The following is an 18,030-nucleotide window of genomic DNA, read 5'->3' as shown; positions in this document are numbered from 1 at the left end:
TACCCTTACTGGGGGTTCGAAGCACGGCGATCAATGCATCAGCAATCGATTTAGCGGGTCTACTGAAGACTAGCTAAATCGACAGCCGATCACTCTCCCGTCGACTCCTGTACTCCACCTGAATAAGGAGCACAAGGTGAGTCGACAGGAGAGTGTCTCCAGTCGACATAGCGTAGTGTGGAGCCCGCGGTAAGTAGATCTAAGTACATCGACTTCAGCTACATTATTCATGTAGCTGAAGTTGCGCAACTTAGATCGATCTCCCTCCCGCCTGTAGTGTAGGCGGGGCCTAAGTGTTTCAAGAGAAGATATACAATCCACACAAATCCTGACAGAGGAGTACAGCATGGCTGAAGTTTTTCAGCTTTCTTGAATTGTGGATGTTCTATGTAGGCCTGGTCTATATTTGAAAGTTGTACTGGTAAAACTGCCTGTTACTGATATAATTTTTTTTACCAATATATTTACACAGCTACAAGCCTAGTGTGCATCCATTATATTGGTATAAAGGAGCCTTTTACTGGAATAGCTATTTCCCTTAAAGTAGAGTATCTTTATACCAGTAATAACTGCATCCACACTAGCAGAGTTACACCAGTATAATTATGTTGGTATATTGGTGAACCTGACAATAGTTGTAACAATGCTGTTCAAAGACCACTTGTCTATTATGCTCACGAAAATTGTCTCATTGTTTCCTTGTACTCTGCCTGTATCCAGCTGCTCTCTTGTCTTATTCTAAGATGGTGCCTGTCCAAAAAGAGTAAATGGGTTTCTAGAGCCAAGACCAGGACTCCTACATGCTAAATTAATACAAATAATAACAATAAAATAATGGTTTAAATGATACAGCTTTCTAGAGTAGGAAAACGGTTTGGGTCAAAAATACACCAAAGCATGGGCTTTTTGCTTATCTTTTTTGTGTTTGAGTTTCTGTTATTGTCACACAAAGGTGTTAAGTCCATATGATCAGTCTTACTGGAAGAGATTAACACTTTCAGTGACAAATTTTAGTAGAAAGTCACCTGTGTTAAAATCTCAAGTTTTACTATTAGTAAAACTCACTTGCGTTGAATGAATTGAATCATTTTTTGTGTCATACAATAAAAGTGGTATAAATAACCCATCGGCAAGGGTTAAGATGACTGAATTCCACTGAGATTTTAGAGATCATCTGTGTTTCAAAATATCTTGCATTAAATGTATATACAAACATCTTGATCTTAAGAAGAAAATCTGACAACTGATGTGCTGATTTAAATAGCTAATCTCTGTTATAAAGACAAAATTCACCAAGAGCGTGTGTTTCAAGTGTTCATTCAACATTTATTGGCTGGGTTTTAGAGAGATAGGGGTTGTTGGTTTTTTTCCCCATTTTTTAAACATTAAAAACAAATGGCTACTAGACAATTTAGCATGCTTATTTTACCAAAAGACTTTCAGTTCAGTTCATTTGGTTTTTCAAAGCCGGTATCCAAAACCAGAGCAAAAACGCCATCTAGTGTAATGTTTCTATAAAATACAGCCTTAGTTATACTGGGAATTTCTGTACCTAGTATAAAATGTGCTACACTGGTGTAAAAAATACACATGCAATCTTTATTCTGGAATTTGTTAACTTTTTAGTGCATGATCCAGGAACCTTAACATTCTTTTAAAGTAATTTTTACATGCTTATACAATAGGATTTATTTTTTTAAGTTGAAGGGAAAAGTCATGTCACAATCATTAAACACAGTTTGTTTTTTAAAGACATGATTGCATGGAGCATTTTCCTGGTCTTCACTTTCTCCTAGTGTTAACTTTGGTCCTCTCAAACACGTACTAGTGCACAACAACCTATAGTAAGAATCCTTTTCAATAGTGATTTGACTTTTACTGCTCATATTGATTAGCTCATTTAGTTTTGCAAGCTGTTGAACGTTATCTACAATTAAATTCCTCATGCAATTAAGCTTGAATTTCATGCCCAGACTGTTGAATACACTTCTTGCTATATTCCCAGTTTCGTCTTTCTAGTCTCTAGAAGCTATTCAAAGCAATGACACCCAACTTCCTGCACTTGAGCTTCTCATATATCACTCCATTATTTATTCTGGCTGCTCATTAAACTGAATTCATTTCAAGGTCTTATTATTAATTTCAGTTATGAAGTACACCCTCCTACTTTTATGGACTTGTTTCTATGAATTCTCCAATTGTTCATTAATATTCTGCCACTATTTATTGCTTCTCACATCATTCCCTTCATTTAGTTAGTTTGACACTCAGCACATTCTCTCCTCAAAGAGCTACAGCAGTCACTCTATCCTATTTTTTAAATCTAAACCAAAGACTTTTCTTTCCTATTACTCTTTACTATGGTTTAGTTGTTTTAATATGGAGAACCATGATTTTTCTGAATGGTGCTATATACAGAAACATGTAATGAAGAATTCTCTACATTTAAAAAGCCATTAACATGGACACCATGTATCTGGCCATGCATCTCAGACTAATTCAAGGCCAAAGGAATTGGTTAAATCAATCAATCAATATTAGAGAAAAAAGAAAAGGAGTACTTGTGGCACCTTAGAGACTAACCAGTTTATTTGAGCATGAGCTTTCGTGAGCTACAGCTCACTTCATCGGATGCATCCGATGAAGTGAGCTGTAGCTCACGAAAGCTCATGCTCAAATAAACTGGTTAGTCTCTAAGGTGCCACAAGTACTCCTTTTCTTTTTACGAATACAGACTAACATGGCTGTTACTCTGAAACCTGTCAATATTAGAGAATTTGCTGTTGTGATGCATTTTTCTCTCACTTTAATACCACCATCTGTTAAATTTTTGCTCATCATTTATCTCTAGGTTCTAGATCTGGGCTCTGAGCACAAGCCCTAAAGAGATTTTTTCCTCCTCTTCAAGATGTTGCTCTTTTTTTTTTCCCCTATGGGAAGCAGTGACACCAAAGAACTACTGCAAGAATTTTAGTTTTGAAGCCATGAAGAGTTGAGTTTTTAAAGGTACTGATTTATTAGAAGAATATTAACAAAAGGTTACCACACTTTACAGCTACCTCAAGGTGTCATTCTCCTTCCTGCCTATACTTACAATACAGGTTGCTTCCTGAAGCTATTACATCAGATTACTATCCATAAAATTCAACTACAACAGATTAGTATCTAGATAACAGATCAAAGAAGATATGGAATTTCTCATGAAGCTTTGAGCCTAGCAAGATATAGGTCTGCTAACTGACTGAACTGAGGTATGCAGCCTCATGACTGCACACAGCCCTTTTGAGACAGGTCTGTGTGACGAAATTGGAACTGCTTAGTAATATTATAAGACGTTCTTTTTAACTCCTGGAAATGTGCTGGAAATGGCCCACCTTGATTATCACTTCAAAAGGTTTTCTCTTCCCCCAACCCCACTCTCCTGCTGGTAATAGCTCATCTTAAGTGATCAGTCTCCTTACCATGTATATTTTTTCATGGTGTGTGGGTGTGTGTGTGTGTGTATATATAAAATCTCCTCACTGTACTTTCCACTTTATGTATCCGATGAAGTGAGCTGTAGCTCACGAAAGCTTATGCTCAAATAAATTGGTTAGTCTCTAAGGTGCCACAAGTACTCCTTTTCTTTTTGCGAATACAGACTAACACGGCTGCTACTCTGAAACCTATGTGGATACTGTATATTAACCGGATTATTGGAGTGTTTACCATATGATTTTGCTTAATCGGGGACTGTAAAGACAAAAATCAAGAAGGAAAAGAAAGAATGGCTCAAGATAAGCTACCACTAAGCAAATATTTGAGGGATGTTATGTGACAATAGCAGAGCCATTGGCTGTGAGAACTCCTGTGTGATCTTCTGCTAAGCCTACTGGACTGATTTAATTCAGAAAGACCAAAGCCCAAAAACACAGAAGAATAAAAAACTATGGCAGTTCAGGGAAAGTAAACTGATATGAAGACACCTGCCAGGGCATCTAAAGATGTTATGCCTACTGAAGTTACACTCAGGCTAGTCTCTAAGGTGCCACAAGTACTCCTTTTCTTTTTGCGGATACAGACTAACACGGCTGCTACTCTGAAACTCAGGAAACTAAGTCTTTAAATAAAACAGACATGTATGTAGAATGTTGTTTTAAGATCCTTATTCTTTAAAGGCTTTGTCCCTATTGTTGAAGCAAACTTTAGTTTGATGTTAAGAAGGATGTTTTGTCACTGTATACTACTGATCACAGACTCCCAAAGGGAAGAATTGCAGGTCTCTGAACTCAGTCAGATGTGCTGGGTAAGCATGGATAATCCACAAGGTACTGTAGCTCAGGGCTTGGGCTCAGAGTGGGACAAATGCAGACTTCCATACCAAGATATGTAAAAGGCATGAAGCCTGACACTTGCGACAATGCACTCTGAAAGATCGGAAGGAGGACAAAGGTGCTGTTAGCTCTGTAACCATGACAGTCTATATTCAGATTTTCAGACAGAGACACTCCCCACTGAACTACTAGGCAAGACTGGCAGGCATGATTTTTGCTGGATGCTTTGAGTGAGTCTTGAGGCACGCTATTCAGGAAATGGACGCTAAGAGACAACAAGATAGAAAGTTTTCCCAACCTGCTTGAGTTTTCCCAACCAGAGCTGCCAAATTCATTTTCAGTTTCACAGTTTGAGCAAGTACACATGGATGTGACCATGAAGACAACAGTATATGCAAAATTCTTTAGGGTCCCTGTCCAATTTCTCCATTGAAAACACATTTTCTTCAACAGGGAGACTTTTCTTGGTCTAGAAACAATCAAATTATTCAGATGTAGAGGCAGATCTATTTAACTTTTGGAAGTTTATATATCTTTGCTGTACTGGAGAGATAAGAGAACTTGGGTTCTCCCAGACAGAATTAAATCAATCACAGGTAATAAGCCACAATCTGAATCTATAACTACATGCAGTTCTGCTTGAAAAGTGACTCAAAATGGCACTGAGGCTTCATATTTATTCTCACGATTGCCAGTTCATATTTTCTCAATGTACATGTGTCCGGCCCCATCCCGAACTACTAGTCCTGCAAGCCCAAAGTCAAGCTGAGTTCTTTCTTTCTGCAAGGTTTATTCTGATTTCAAACAACATGTGCAAACCACAATTAAAATACTTTTACTATCCTGTTTCAGCTGTTTTCAAGTTAAAATACGATACAACAAGAGGAACTCATATCACTTACTCTCTAAGTCAGATATGATGAGGTTGTCGTGAAGTTTCACAGCTCGATGTTGCTCTACTTCATCTTCCAACTCGAAGATAGTTTCTTTCATGTCACTTCTTTCAGTCTCTTTTTCCTCCAGCTCTGCCCGAAGCTTTTCTAGAGTCATATTGAGATCATCAATTTGCTTCTTGGCTTCTTCTTGGAAGACTCTGTATTCATCTTCAACCTGAAGAACAACCATTAAGCGACCATAATGAATTCAGGACAAAGATGAACTCTTAAGATAAAAATTGGTTGCATTTCACTGCCATAGCCATCATCCTTAAAATATTTTTTAAAATCTCATAAAAACTAAATTTAATATCAAGAAGTGTTATGTGAATTGAGAAGCTTTATGTAAATTCATTAGGAATTGCTATATCTGGACCAAGCTGTGATGTGTGATACGTAACTTTTGGCTGCACTGCAACTATCAATTTGGACCACTTTCACAGTTAAGCTTTTATTTCTGAGCTGAATTTATTTCAGAATCTACAAAGCATCCCACCACATGACAAGTGAAGCAGTAACAGAATAGTACTCAGAGTAACAGCTGTGTTCGTCTGTATTCGCAAAAAGAAAAGGAGTACTTGTGGCACCTTAGAGACTAACCAATTTATTTGAGCATAAGCTTTCGTGAGCTACAGCTCACTTCATCAGATGCATACTGTGGAAAATACAGAAGATGTTTTTATACACACAAACCATGAAAAAATGGGTGTTTATCACTACAAAAGGTTTTCTCTCCCCCCACCCTACTCTCCTGCTGGTAATAGCTTATCTAAAGTGATCACTCTCCTTACAATGTGTATGATAATCAAGATGGGCCATTTCCAGCACAAATCCAGGTTCTCTCCAATGGCCCACCTTGATTACACATTGTAAGGAGAGTGATCACTTTAGATAAGCTATTACCAGCAGGAGAGTAGGGTGGGGGGAGAGAAAACCTTTTGTAGTGATAAACACCCATTTTTTCATGCTTTGTGTGTATAAAAACATCTTCTGTATTTTCCACAGTATGCATCCATTGAAGTGAGCTGTAGCTCACGAAAGCTTATGCTCAAATAAACTGGTTAGTCTCTAAGGCACCACAAGTACTCCTTTTCTTTCAGAATAGTACTGAATCACAAGCTGAAATGAGAAGCAGCCAGAAAAATGAGTAATAGTCCCCCCTCCCACACACACACAAACCTGACTGCAAGAACAAGGTTTAAGCCCTGAGCTAATATTTTCATCATTTTATGCTAATTATTGAGAAAGAATATTAGAGTACAACACATGAGGTACCCCCAAGGTAAATCGACTATAAATTATTTACACCTGCTCAAGGGTGTCCACAATGGCAATATTTAAAAACAATGATTTGCTTAATTCCAACTAAGGTTTTACACATCTATATTTTCTCTTAAAAACTAGTCATTTATACGCGTAATCCAGTACAACTGAGCTTAGGTGTAAAAAGCTTCATAAAAGGATACACTTTTTTTGTACATAAGATCCAGTAGAAAAATCTTGAATATAGGCACATTCTGGTAAAGCTCATAACTGGTCACATAACTCCAAGGAACAAATGTAATGAAAAACTGTAATGAACAGTAGAAGGAGAGTTGGAGGCTTATACGTATAAGATATAGAATGTAATTGTTTGAACACTACCTTAGCAATGGCATCCTGCAATCGATTGGCATCATTGCGAGTGAGAGCCAGCTCTTCCTGCAGACTGCTGGCCAAAGTCTCTGCTTTTTCCTTGTCCAGCCTGACGCTCTCCAGCAAATCTTGTATATCTGATTTATCTCCAGAGTTGTGTATAGAGTACAGTTCAGCCACTTTTTGCTTTTCATGCTCCAGCTGAGCTTTTAGCCTGTTCATCTCAATCTGATCACTGGCTACTGTGGCTTTGTACTCCTCTAAGGTGGCTGCTAATGCTGCCTTACTTTTCTGCTCTGACTCAATAATTCGTTCCATGTGGTGGTTCCGTTCTTTCAGTGCCCCTATCATTTCTTGGGCCTCCTTGTTATCTTGCTCTGCCATCTTCAAAGTGTTGCTCAGATGCTGCTGGACACCCAGCAGTTGCTCTCGTTCAAAACGAGCATTCTCAGCAAGGTCCATATACCGTTGCTCTAACTCCATATACCTCCCACTTTTCATATCTTCATCAATAACATATGAGATGTGATGTTCATCTAAAAGGGAGCGGAAATATTCAATCTGTCGGCTGAAGTGTTCTAACTTGTCACTCTGCTGACACAAGGATTCCATAAGAATTACTTTTTCTTCTCCAAGTCTTTCATTCTCACTGTTCAGCTCTTGAGTTATTTGTTGTAAATCTGCAAGTTCCTGAAGTGTTGCTTGAAGCTCCTCAGATGTACTATGCTGGTTCTCTTCCATCTGGTGTATCCGTTCTGTCAGACAAGCTACAGAAACTTCACTTGCATTGCCACTGCTTCCTTTCCTAGACCTTTCTATGCTTGGTACTCCTTCAGACTCTGAAGACGATGGAGCATCTAAGGCATCATCACTTGATGTAAGTGGCTGATAAACTTCACTGCACTCACTGTCTAAATTATCCATGGAGTTACTATGTTGATTGTCCATTAAGGTGTTTTCGTCCTGACTCAACAAATCTTCCATTGAACCAGGAGCAGAACCTTCCACTGAAGATGTAAGAGTGCCACCACCATCACTGTGATTACCAGTTGTGATCTCTGGGCTCAAAGACTGGTAGCCAAAGAGTTTCTCAGAGTTGTCTAGCCTTTGTTCCAAAGAAAAGCCCAATGCATTTAATCTGTCCTTCAACATTCGATTCTCATTCTTCAATTGGTTGAGTTCTTCTCGGATGGCAGTGTTTTGCTCTTGTAACTGCAATAACGTAGACTCTACATCAGTTGGCTGGTGAACAACAATGGCCTCTTTTTCCTCAGACTTCTCATCACCCTCAGGCTGATCTTCATTAAGGCCAAGCTGAGCACGCATGTCTCTGAGTTCATTCCTCAAGTGTAAAATCTCCACATCTTTAGTTTTTGCTAAAGTCAGAAGATCTTTCACTTTAGCTTCCAAAGCAGCTTTGTCACTAATTTGATTGTCCGATTTGGACTTGCTCATCCGAACATCAGACTCTGGATTAGTACGACTACGGGAGCGTTTTGCCAGAATGGTATCATTAGTCCCCTGTCCTGTCAAAGGCAGTTTTTTGCTTTGGTTCAGACGGGAACGATCGCGTATTCTTTCCCTAGAAGAGCTAGATTCTTTATTTCCAGATGAAGTGCTACGCTTGGCTGTGGAGGTCGAACCTGTATGTTTTAAAAAATGTAATTTTAATTCATTTAAAAAATCAGCAACGTGAGTACAGGTATGAAATTACATATGACTATATATGTTGCTATGATTATAAAAGGGCTGACATTCTAAACCACACTTTTGAAATGAAATATGTACAGTCTATTTATGAGAGTCTCAAATAAGGTTTAAATATTCTTTACAGTGTCTGAAGACATGTTAAGCCCCCCTCAAAACAAGGATTAAAAAATCTATTGTTTGCAAGAGGAAAAGGGATTCTCCCCCAAAGTTTCTAATAAATTGTATAAAAAAAATGAAGAGTAACTATATGTAAGATACTTGATATTCTCTCTTTAAGTTCGCAGATCATAGATACATCTTCACTTTTAGGTGTGGGAACACAGTTCCCATTTGAGTACTTTTTATAAACATGTATATTCTGATCCAAGAATGAAATCAGTGTATTTAAATATTCTCACCATTCTCACTCAAAAATGCTGAAGCAGAGAGCAGCAGCATCACTTCTTAACTGCAAGGTGACTTACAATTTTATTAACTTTACTGAGCCCCAAAACCAGCAATCGGACAACAAACATATTTCTACTAATTGTGTTGTGATAAACACTATGGAATGTCACACCTGCCTGAAGGCTTTACAAAATTATTTCTCCTTATTTAAGTACATGAGTAGAGATTATTAGCTTAACACAACACCCTGTATTGAAGATATTCATCCCTTACCTAAAACCTTTAATGACCAAAGTAGGGATTTTTCTAGCAGCATGTGTCTACACTAGTTGTTGGTCCCAGTGAATACCACTATAGAAAAAGCTAAATGACCAATATAAAAAAATAGTATATGTAAGGATTTGCAGGTGAATATTTTATCAATACAAACTGGGTGAGTAGGGTCATTGGCAGAGTGTTCTATTTGGCCTGGCCTTTGCTGAGCTCTTTGTTAGATGCTTTGTACACTGCCTATGGAAGAGTTGCAATGGTTTCATAACGGAACAACAAAAAGCCAAGGAAACAACCCTTTGAGACTAATATCTCCTTGTACCTGTAATAGTCTTGGGTTTATTCTCCAGGTTGTTCATGGTGGTCCCTGAAGCTGAAGATGCTGTGGATGTGCAGGTGCTCTTCTTTGCCTTCACACCATTGGTCATAGTCACCCCACCACCAGCCATCCCCGCTAAAAGGTCATCACTACTTTTTGTCTGAAAAGGGAAAAGGATATTAACATGACTGGATATGAAGTGCAGGACTGGAAATGTTGACTAATCAAAGCTGCTGTTATTACAAGTGAATATTTTTAAACATAATATATTTTAAGATCTAAAAAACACATTCAGTACATTATTGCTTAGATAACACCCACTATTAGTCAATCCACTACTCTGAGACACAAGGTGGGTCAGGTAATATCTTTTATTGGACCAGCTTCTGTTGGTGAGAGAGAGACAAGCTTTTGAGTTATACAGAGCTCTTATTCATGTCTGGGAAAGGTACTAAGGGCTTGTCTACACAACAAAATTAGGTGGATTTAATTTAGGTCAACCTACAGCTACCACAGTAATTCAATCAGCTGTTGGTGTCCACACTACCCTCCTTCTGCCAATGTCACATGTCCCCACCAGGAGTGCCTATACCAGTTGACAGCCAAGTGCAGGGCACTAACAGCCATGCAGAGCTCACAGCTGTAGCCCCCACCCGCCCTGGTGTGCCAGCCCAAGCTGTGAGCCTGGCGGAGGCTTATGGAGCCTACCAGCGGTGAAACTAACATGGGGGAGGGGGTGGGTGGCTCACAGCTGGAGCCCTGAAATTGTGCTGGTAGGTTCCTGGCTGTGAAATTGAGCCCCATGCCAGGCTCACAGCTCAGGTGGTCATGCCGGAGTGAGGGCTCCAGCTGTGAGCCCAGTGCCCAGCCACCAGCTTTGGGGGGCTCAATTTCACAGCAAGGATCCTACCAGCAGCAAAATTCACAGCCCTGTGAAATTGACAAGGATGTGAAGGAGACACAATAGCAGCCATGAAACTGACAAGAATGACAACCAACAGCTGAAGTAATGCAGTGTCTACATGGACACTGTCTCCTTTTCTACTCCAGTATAAGCACTACACCTCTTGTGGAGGTGGAGTTATGTCGTCAGTGTAGCGGCCACTTACTTCGGTGGAAGCAGCATTCCAGAGAAGACACTGACATAATTACGTTGAGGTAAGCTGCCTTACTTGCACCTAACTAGTGCAGACCAAGCCTGAGAGCGCCACAACTAAATACAAGATTAAACAGATAGTTTATCTTAAGTAGTTAGCACATATTCTAAGGGATCATGAAGTGCCTGTTAACACACTGTTGTCATAGGGGCAAAAGGGGGGGCAGGAATTAGTGAGTTACAGATTGCTGTAATAAGCCATAAATTCAGCGTCTTTATTAAGACCATGATTTTTAGTAGCTACAAAGTTATGAATTTAAGCTCCCACGCTCGTCTTTTGTTGTGCAGGTTTCCTTTGAGGATAAGGACTAACAGATTAGATATAGAGCGATCACTTACTGAAAAATTTCAGAGTAGCCGCCGTGTTAGCCTATATCTGCAAAAAGAAAAGGAGGACTTGTGGCACCTTAGAGACTAACAAATTTATTTGAGCATAAGCTTTCGTGATGCATCCGATGAAGTGAGCTGTAGCTCACGAAAGCTTATGCTCAAATAAATTTGTTAGTCTCTAAGGTGCCACAACTCTTCCTTTTCTTTTTACTGAAAAGTGTTCACCCACAGGTGATATGGTGTTTGTCTTACCATTTCTTGTGTCTCTCACCAACAGCAGTTGGTCCACTAAAACATATTAACTAACCCACCTTGTCTCTCTAGTATTGTAGGATTGACACAGCTTCAATACCACTGCATAATATACTATTCTAGCACTTTGAAACAAATTTTTAAAAAGTTTTTAAGAATATTTCAATGCAAGAACCCTGGATACCAGTGCATCTATATAAGCATCCTATTCCAAAGTATAAATGCAAATCATCAGTTTCACTGCAGGTGCATGTATAGTTCTGAGCAGCTGTAAAACTAACCCCATCCTTTAAATTTTTCTGCGCTACTGAAATACAGGGCAAGTCTACAATACAAATTTGCATCAGTGCAGCTGCACCACTGTAGTGCTTCTGGTGAAGACACTCTAAGCTGACAGGAGAAAGCTCTCCCATCAGCTTAATAACTCCAAACCTGTGAGAGGCAGTAGGCAGCTCTCCCGCTGACATACCACTGTCTACACTGCGGGTTAAGGTTGGTATAACAACGTCACTCAAGGGGATGGATTTTTCACACCCCTGAGCGACGCAGTTATACTGAAGTTTAGCATAGACCAGGTTACAGAGAGTTTGAATCCTCTCCCCCTCCCAGATCAGAGAACTGAATTGCTGTATCATTTTTTATTCACAGAATGAAATATTAGTGAAAGTGTAAGTAATGAAGCTTTAAAAATTATCTCTTTTTCATTACTGGTTGAAAAGATGGTCTGTTTGTTGGGATGTGTGCCTTCCCAAGCCCAAAGAGTTGGTTTTCACTGTTCAATATAAATCAAACTCTAGAAATGCCAAGTCATTAATTAGATTGACTGAATTTAAAACCCTTAAAACAATTTTTTTTTGTAAATAAAGAGGCAAGAGGTTATTGATTTTATATAATCATAACACTTAAAATGAAAAGAAAATGTGTAAATAAATTTGCTACTCTGAGATTTGGCTTTCTTCTGTTTGCAACACTTACCACCTTTGATTACATGGCAGAAATTCTTAAGACTGGATGACTACAATATGTTGAAGTTTCAACCGGCAATTGCCAAAACCTAGCTCTTAAGATTCACCATGAATTAAGCTAAACTGAATTAAAGACTTCTTTAATTCTGAATAAAAGTACTCACATGGGGATTTAATGTGGTTTATCTGACCACTTCAAATTCACACCATTAGTTAATTCAGATTAACTTTCTTGGATGCCTCCATGTAAACAAACCCTATGTCTTGATTTTCCAGAAAATTTATCAGTTTATAGCACTTTATATGTTCAGAGCAGAGCTCCTATTGACTTCAGTTGCGAGTGCTCAGCATTTCTGTAAATAGGACTTCAGGTGTCTTAATTTGGGAACTCAGAAAATGAGAAAAACAGTTAGCAGCCACCTGTGAAAAAATTCAATTAAGTGACTTCCCCAGCATCATATAGAAACACTGTGGCAGAGGCAGAGATATAATCCAGTTTTCTGGGATGACATTCAACTGACTAAACCATGCGATCATACTTTCTCTTCCTGCAGTCCTCTCTCCATCGCACATCTTCCTGCTTCTTCAACAAAACAGGTCGGGGTCCTGCCAACAACCACTGTATTAACTACACAACTGAGATTCAGTGCAAAGAATGGATGGAACTCTGGGAATGAATGAGGCAGGGCTCCTGAGGACAAAATGCAGTTAAGTCTCCCTGACAAACTTAACACTGCCCTGCAGCGACACCATGAGGAGAAAAAAAAAAGAAAAAGTGTGTCGTTAAGTATCAGTTTAATGAGTTCATGATCTGGAACCAAAAAAATTATTATGACCCATAATAATTTTATGATTAATTACATGGTGTCACTACAGGTTGGTGTTTGAGTGCCTTAACTGTGCATTTCCAAACCTTGTTTGGATTTCTTTAAGTTTAACTTTAATTGAGTGTTCTGTGTTTATATAATGATCTATATGAAATTACATCACCACTATTAAGGTATTTTAATTAGGGCTGTCGATTAATCACAGTTAACTCATCACAGTTTTTAATCACATAATTAAACAACCGAATATCAATTGAAATTTATTAAATTTTTTGATGTTTTTCTACATTTTCATATATATTGTATTCTGTGTTGTAATTGAAAGCAAAGTGTATATTACTTATTATAAATATTTGCATTGTCAAAATTATAAACAAAAATAGTATTTTTCAATTCACCTCATACAAGTACTGTAGTGTAATCTTTGTTGTGAAAGTGAAACACAAATGTGGATTTTTTGTTGTTGTTACATAACTGCACTCAAAAACAAAATAATGTAAAACTTCAGAGCCTACAAGTCCACTCAGTCCTACTTCTTGTTCAGCCAATCGCTAAGACAAACAAATTTGTTTACATTTACAGGAGATAATGCTGCCCCCTTCTTATTTACAATGTCACCAGAAAGTGAGAACATGGCACTTTTGTAGCCGGCATTGCAAGGAATTTACGTGCCAGATATGCTAAACATTCGTATCCCTTTCATGCTTCAGCCACCATTCCAGAGGACATGCTTCCATGCTGATGACACTCATTAAAAAAATAATGCGTTAATTAAATTTATGACTGAACTCCTTGGGGGAGAATTGCATTCTGCCGTATATTTCATGTTATAGCAATCTCAATTGATGACTCAGCACATGTTCATTTTAAGAACGCTTTCACTGCAGATTTGACAAAATGTAAAGAAGGTACCAATATGAGTTAGCTACATACTAAAGATAGCTACAGCACGCGACCCAAGACAGAAGAATCTGAAGTGCCTTCCAAAAATCTGAGAGGGGAAAGGTGTGGAGCATGCTTTCAGAAGTCTTAAAAGAGAAACACTCCGATGCGAAAACTACAGAACCTGAACCACCAAAAAAGAAAATCAACCTTCTGCTGGTGGCACCTGACTCAGATAATGAAAATGAACATGCGTTGGTCTGCACTGCTTTGGATTATCATCAAGCAGAACCCATCATCAGCATGGACGCATGTCCCCTGGAATGGTTGTTGAAGCATGAAGGGACATGTGAATCTTTAGCGCATCTGGTATGTAAATATCTTGCAACGCTGGCTACAACAGTGCCTTGAGAACGCCAGTTCTCGCTTTCTGGTGACATTGTAAACAAGAAGTGGGCAGCATTATCTCCTGCTAATGTAAACAAACTTGTTTGTCCGAGCAATTTTTGAATGCAGTTTTTGAATGCAGGTTTTATTTTTGAATTCAGTTTTTATTTTTACTTAATTCTACATTTGTAAGTTCAACTTTCATGATAAAGAGATTGCACTACAGTACTTGTATTGGGTGAATTGAAAAATTCTATTTCTTTTGTTTTTTTACAGTGCAATTATTTGTAAAAAAAATAAATAGTGAGCACTGTACACTTTGTATTCTGTGTTGTAATTGAAATCAATATATTTGAAAACATAGACAACATCCAAAAATATTTAAATAAATGGTATTCTACCATTGTTTAACAGCGCAATTAATTTTTTTAATCACACGATTACTTTTTTTAATTGCTTGACAGCCCTAATTTTAACCTAAATTACGGATATGTTCTCAATCGTAACTCCAGCTAAACAACTTTTGTCTAGGAATATGTATTAAAATTCACAAAAAAATAAAACAGACTCCAATAAATTTTAAGGTTAGATGACATTTTCTGCATGAAGACGACAGCATGCCAGAAGCTTCATAGACAACACCATAAATGATAAAATTACATAGATAAGTTCCTTTTAAAATGGCAGTAGCTTATTGATACTTTAACTCCCTCAGACATATAAATTGCCAGCGCGCTTAAGTCTACAAACTACAACCTTCCAACTTCTCCTACATATGGGAACAGTTGAAAGATGTACATAGTTTTATTTCACACAGCTGGCATGATGACAACCGCATGAGAATGAGTCACTCAGCTATGTCACTAAAACCTAGCTAAAACCCTTAAGGTACAACAACGCTCAGTCACTAGTTAAGAAGGGAATTTCTTGCTCTGCCTAAGATATGTGTAATTGACATAATACTCTTTAAAACTGTACACCTGAGTTGCCTGAAATGCTACTGATAAAGAGAGAAAATTGTAAACACACAGTAGGCCAAATCCTTTCAGAGACAGCTAGATAGATCATTCTCTTCTTTGTTTTGATTAGAGGTATGACAGCTGGAAGCTCTTGATGAGTAAGCTACATACCACAGTCAGAAGTACATGCCAGTCAGCTCTTAAGAGGACAGTTGTCGATGACACTGGACACTACTCAGAATGGCTACGTATCACAAGATGGTTTTGTATTAAACAGGATGCAAGGTACAAACAATGTTTTGTCAGGAATCTATTTCTAAACATAAGAATGTGCAGATTCACCAGCTGGGGAGAGAAAAAGTCCCAAGTACAAGGCATTTCACATGTCCCTGTATTCAAGGCTCATTTTATTGTCAAAACAACAACCCAAAACAAACATCACAAAATTCTGGGTAGTAACTATCTAAGACTTTCCTAATTTCTATCAGCTGGTAGGGGAGAGGAACACCCTTTGATTTTGGTAATCCTGTCTGGTTATTTTGGAGACCCCGGACATGGATCTCCCAAATCGTGGGTCTCTCCTGTCTGCCACTCATCTAAGAGGCAAGAAAGATTATACTTGGCTTCCTGTAAGTCACATGCTTGCTCCCAGTGATGTTCCCTGAGACTACGCCTCTCAATTTTAAAGGGCCCAGGGGACGTAAAAGGTGCAATGTGATGTGCACATATACTCCAAAGCCTGGTGCCTAGTTAAGCTGAGAGTAATGAAAAACCTACAAGACAAATAAGAAGATGGAAAGTAGGAGCAGCACACACCAGTTAGGCTGAAGCTCCACTCCTGATACAAAATGGAGAGAGCATGGAAAACTCCAGGAACAGTGCGGCTGCATGGATCTGACGCCAGTCACCAATGTTAAGTATACCAAACACACAGTCTCTTAAAATATAGTCCTCTCAATTCCCCACTGAAGTATCCATCTTGAGAAATTTCAATTGGAATTTTTAATCTTTACACAGAGCTTATCACATCCTACTACCACTCCACGAGTCAGTCAAAGAAACTTATTCAAGAGCAACACTTGGCACTCCGTTTGAGACAGCAATTCATGACACCCAGTGGAAGGCAGCTCAGTTTCCCTTTTTACAGAGAAGTCAGGAAAGTTACGTTCCATAAGGTGCATTGCCTTCTACCTTAGTACATATAAACACATCAAAAGCAGCAACACTTAATGACCATAGCATTCGTAATCTCTCATTATGTCCTGCATTGTGTAACTACTGAAATTCTCTTCAGTCATTGAGAGATTATGAATCCCAGTTTTCCACTGCATCAGTATACTTATTCTAAAATTCTATCCTTCCAAATCCCTTACTGTCCAAAAAATCAAGGCAGTCTATTAGAGCTTACCTTCAGCAGGGATGTTGATGTTCCAGTTTTTGAGAGTTTTGTTACTGCAGATACTGAGGAGCCGTTTTCTGGTTTGATTTTTTCTATTGTTTGAGTTTTATTTATCCCGGGCACTTTGGGCACTGAGCCAACAGACCTGCTTGCTTTCTTCATTCTGGGCTGCCTCTTTGTGATTCATTTACAAACAAATCTGTGAACCCCAAAAAATGTTAGAGAAGTGTTAAATACAAGACAAGTGAGATGTAATATAGCTCTTTGACTGATTTGTTTAAAATCAGTACCCCAATGATAACAACAACAAGCATAAGCCAGAGGCAAATGCACATGATTGAGGAAGAAGAGTTTTCACAGTAGAGAGATTTTTGCCAAAAATTAAGTGTTCAAAGCAACAGAACTCCCAGGTTATATATAAAAAAAAGTCTTCAAAGTCTCTTACCACAAATAGCACTGAACTGATGGCATTTTATAATCCTGCCTCCCTACCAGCAAAAACAAGGCTCATCAGGACAGTGATGTTTTTGATCTCTGACTGAAGCAAAGAAAAATACAATGGGAGTACTCTCTATCAACTGACTGATAATTGATTACCAACACTGGCCTTAGGGAAAGAGAATCTGCCAAGCTGAAAGGAAAGTGCTGCAAAAGTTCTGGCAGTTAGAGGGGAAAGACATATTAATATATAAAATTCAATGTTTGAAAATCCACTCTCCCTCTAAACAGTTGTGAAGAGAACGTTGTCTCTGGCATTCATGGGGGTCCAGCCATGTAGTTTAGAAGAAATTACGTTCTTAGCTCTTATGATTGGGAAGATTTCCTTCTGAATGGGAGCCAAACATAAAACAGTACACTACTGTCTTCCTGAGTCTGCAGACAGGCCACTTCAATGCTTGTCATTGCTCATAGTCTTTTGTTGCTTGTGAAAGCTATCAGTTTCACTACTACAATTCCCAATATGTTGAGAGCATATCAGAATTCTAATTTCACCCTCTGGGGCACGAAAAACCTATGAGTAGCAGCAGTGGTGAGCACTACTGCTGTTCACAAGGGCAGACAACTCAAAATAGAGACTAGAGCAGGGGTCTCAAACACGTGGCCCGCGGAGCTATTTGCTGCGGCCCGCCAAGCTCCCCATGTCCCCCCCCCCGTCCCCTCCCAGTTATTTCCTGCAGCCGCCAACCTCCCCTCCCCCACTGCCCCCCCCCCAGGGCACCTCGTCCCCGCTCCTCTGCCTACCTCCAGGCACTTCCCCGCCACCAAACAGCTGTTTGGCAGCACGTAGCGGTTTCCAGGGGGGA

General features: G+C 38.9%; 1 protein-coding gene across 7 annotated transcripts in view; it reads right to left on the bottom strand.

Annotated features, from left to right (window-relative positions):
• The window catches only part of SPECC1L (sperm antigen with calponin homology and coiled-coil domains 1 like), a 112,862-nt gene that overhangs the window by 76,624 nt on the left and 18,208 nt on the right, over positions 1–18,030 (bottom strand). For 6 of the 7 annotated variants that reach the window (XM_037879130.2, XM_043530041.1, XM_043530039.1 and 3 more), the window contains 4 exons: positions 16,736–16,925; positions 9,573–9,729; positions 6,893–8,526; positions 5,216–5,423 (listed from right to left, as the gene is read on the bottom strand). In XM_037879130.2, the coding sequence (XP_037735058.1) occupies positions 5,216–5,423; positions 6,893–8,526; positions 9,573–9,729; positions 16,736–16,888 (2,152 nt within the window). In that variant the 5' untranslated portion in view covers positions 16,889–16,925. Of the gene's footprint in view, positions 1–5,215; positions 5,424–6,892; positions 8,527–9,567; positions 9,730–16,735; positions 16,926–18,030 lie in introns of all 7 variants that reach the window. The other variant, XM_043530040.1, reaches the window with a different exon arrangement.

Source organism: Chelonia mydas, chromosome 15 (assembly GCF_015237465.2).
Source record: "Chelonia mydas isolate rCheMyd1 chromosome 15, rCheMyd1.pri.v2, whole genome shotgun sequence".
Taxonomy (NCBI): domain Eukaryota; kingdom Metazoa; phylum Chordata; order Testudines; family Cheloniidae; genus Chelonia; species Chelonia mydas.
This window is presented reverse-complemented; position numbering and strand designations above follow the sequence as displayed.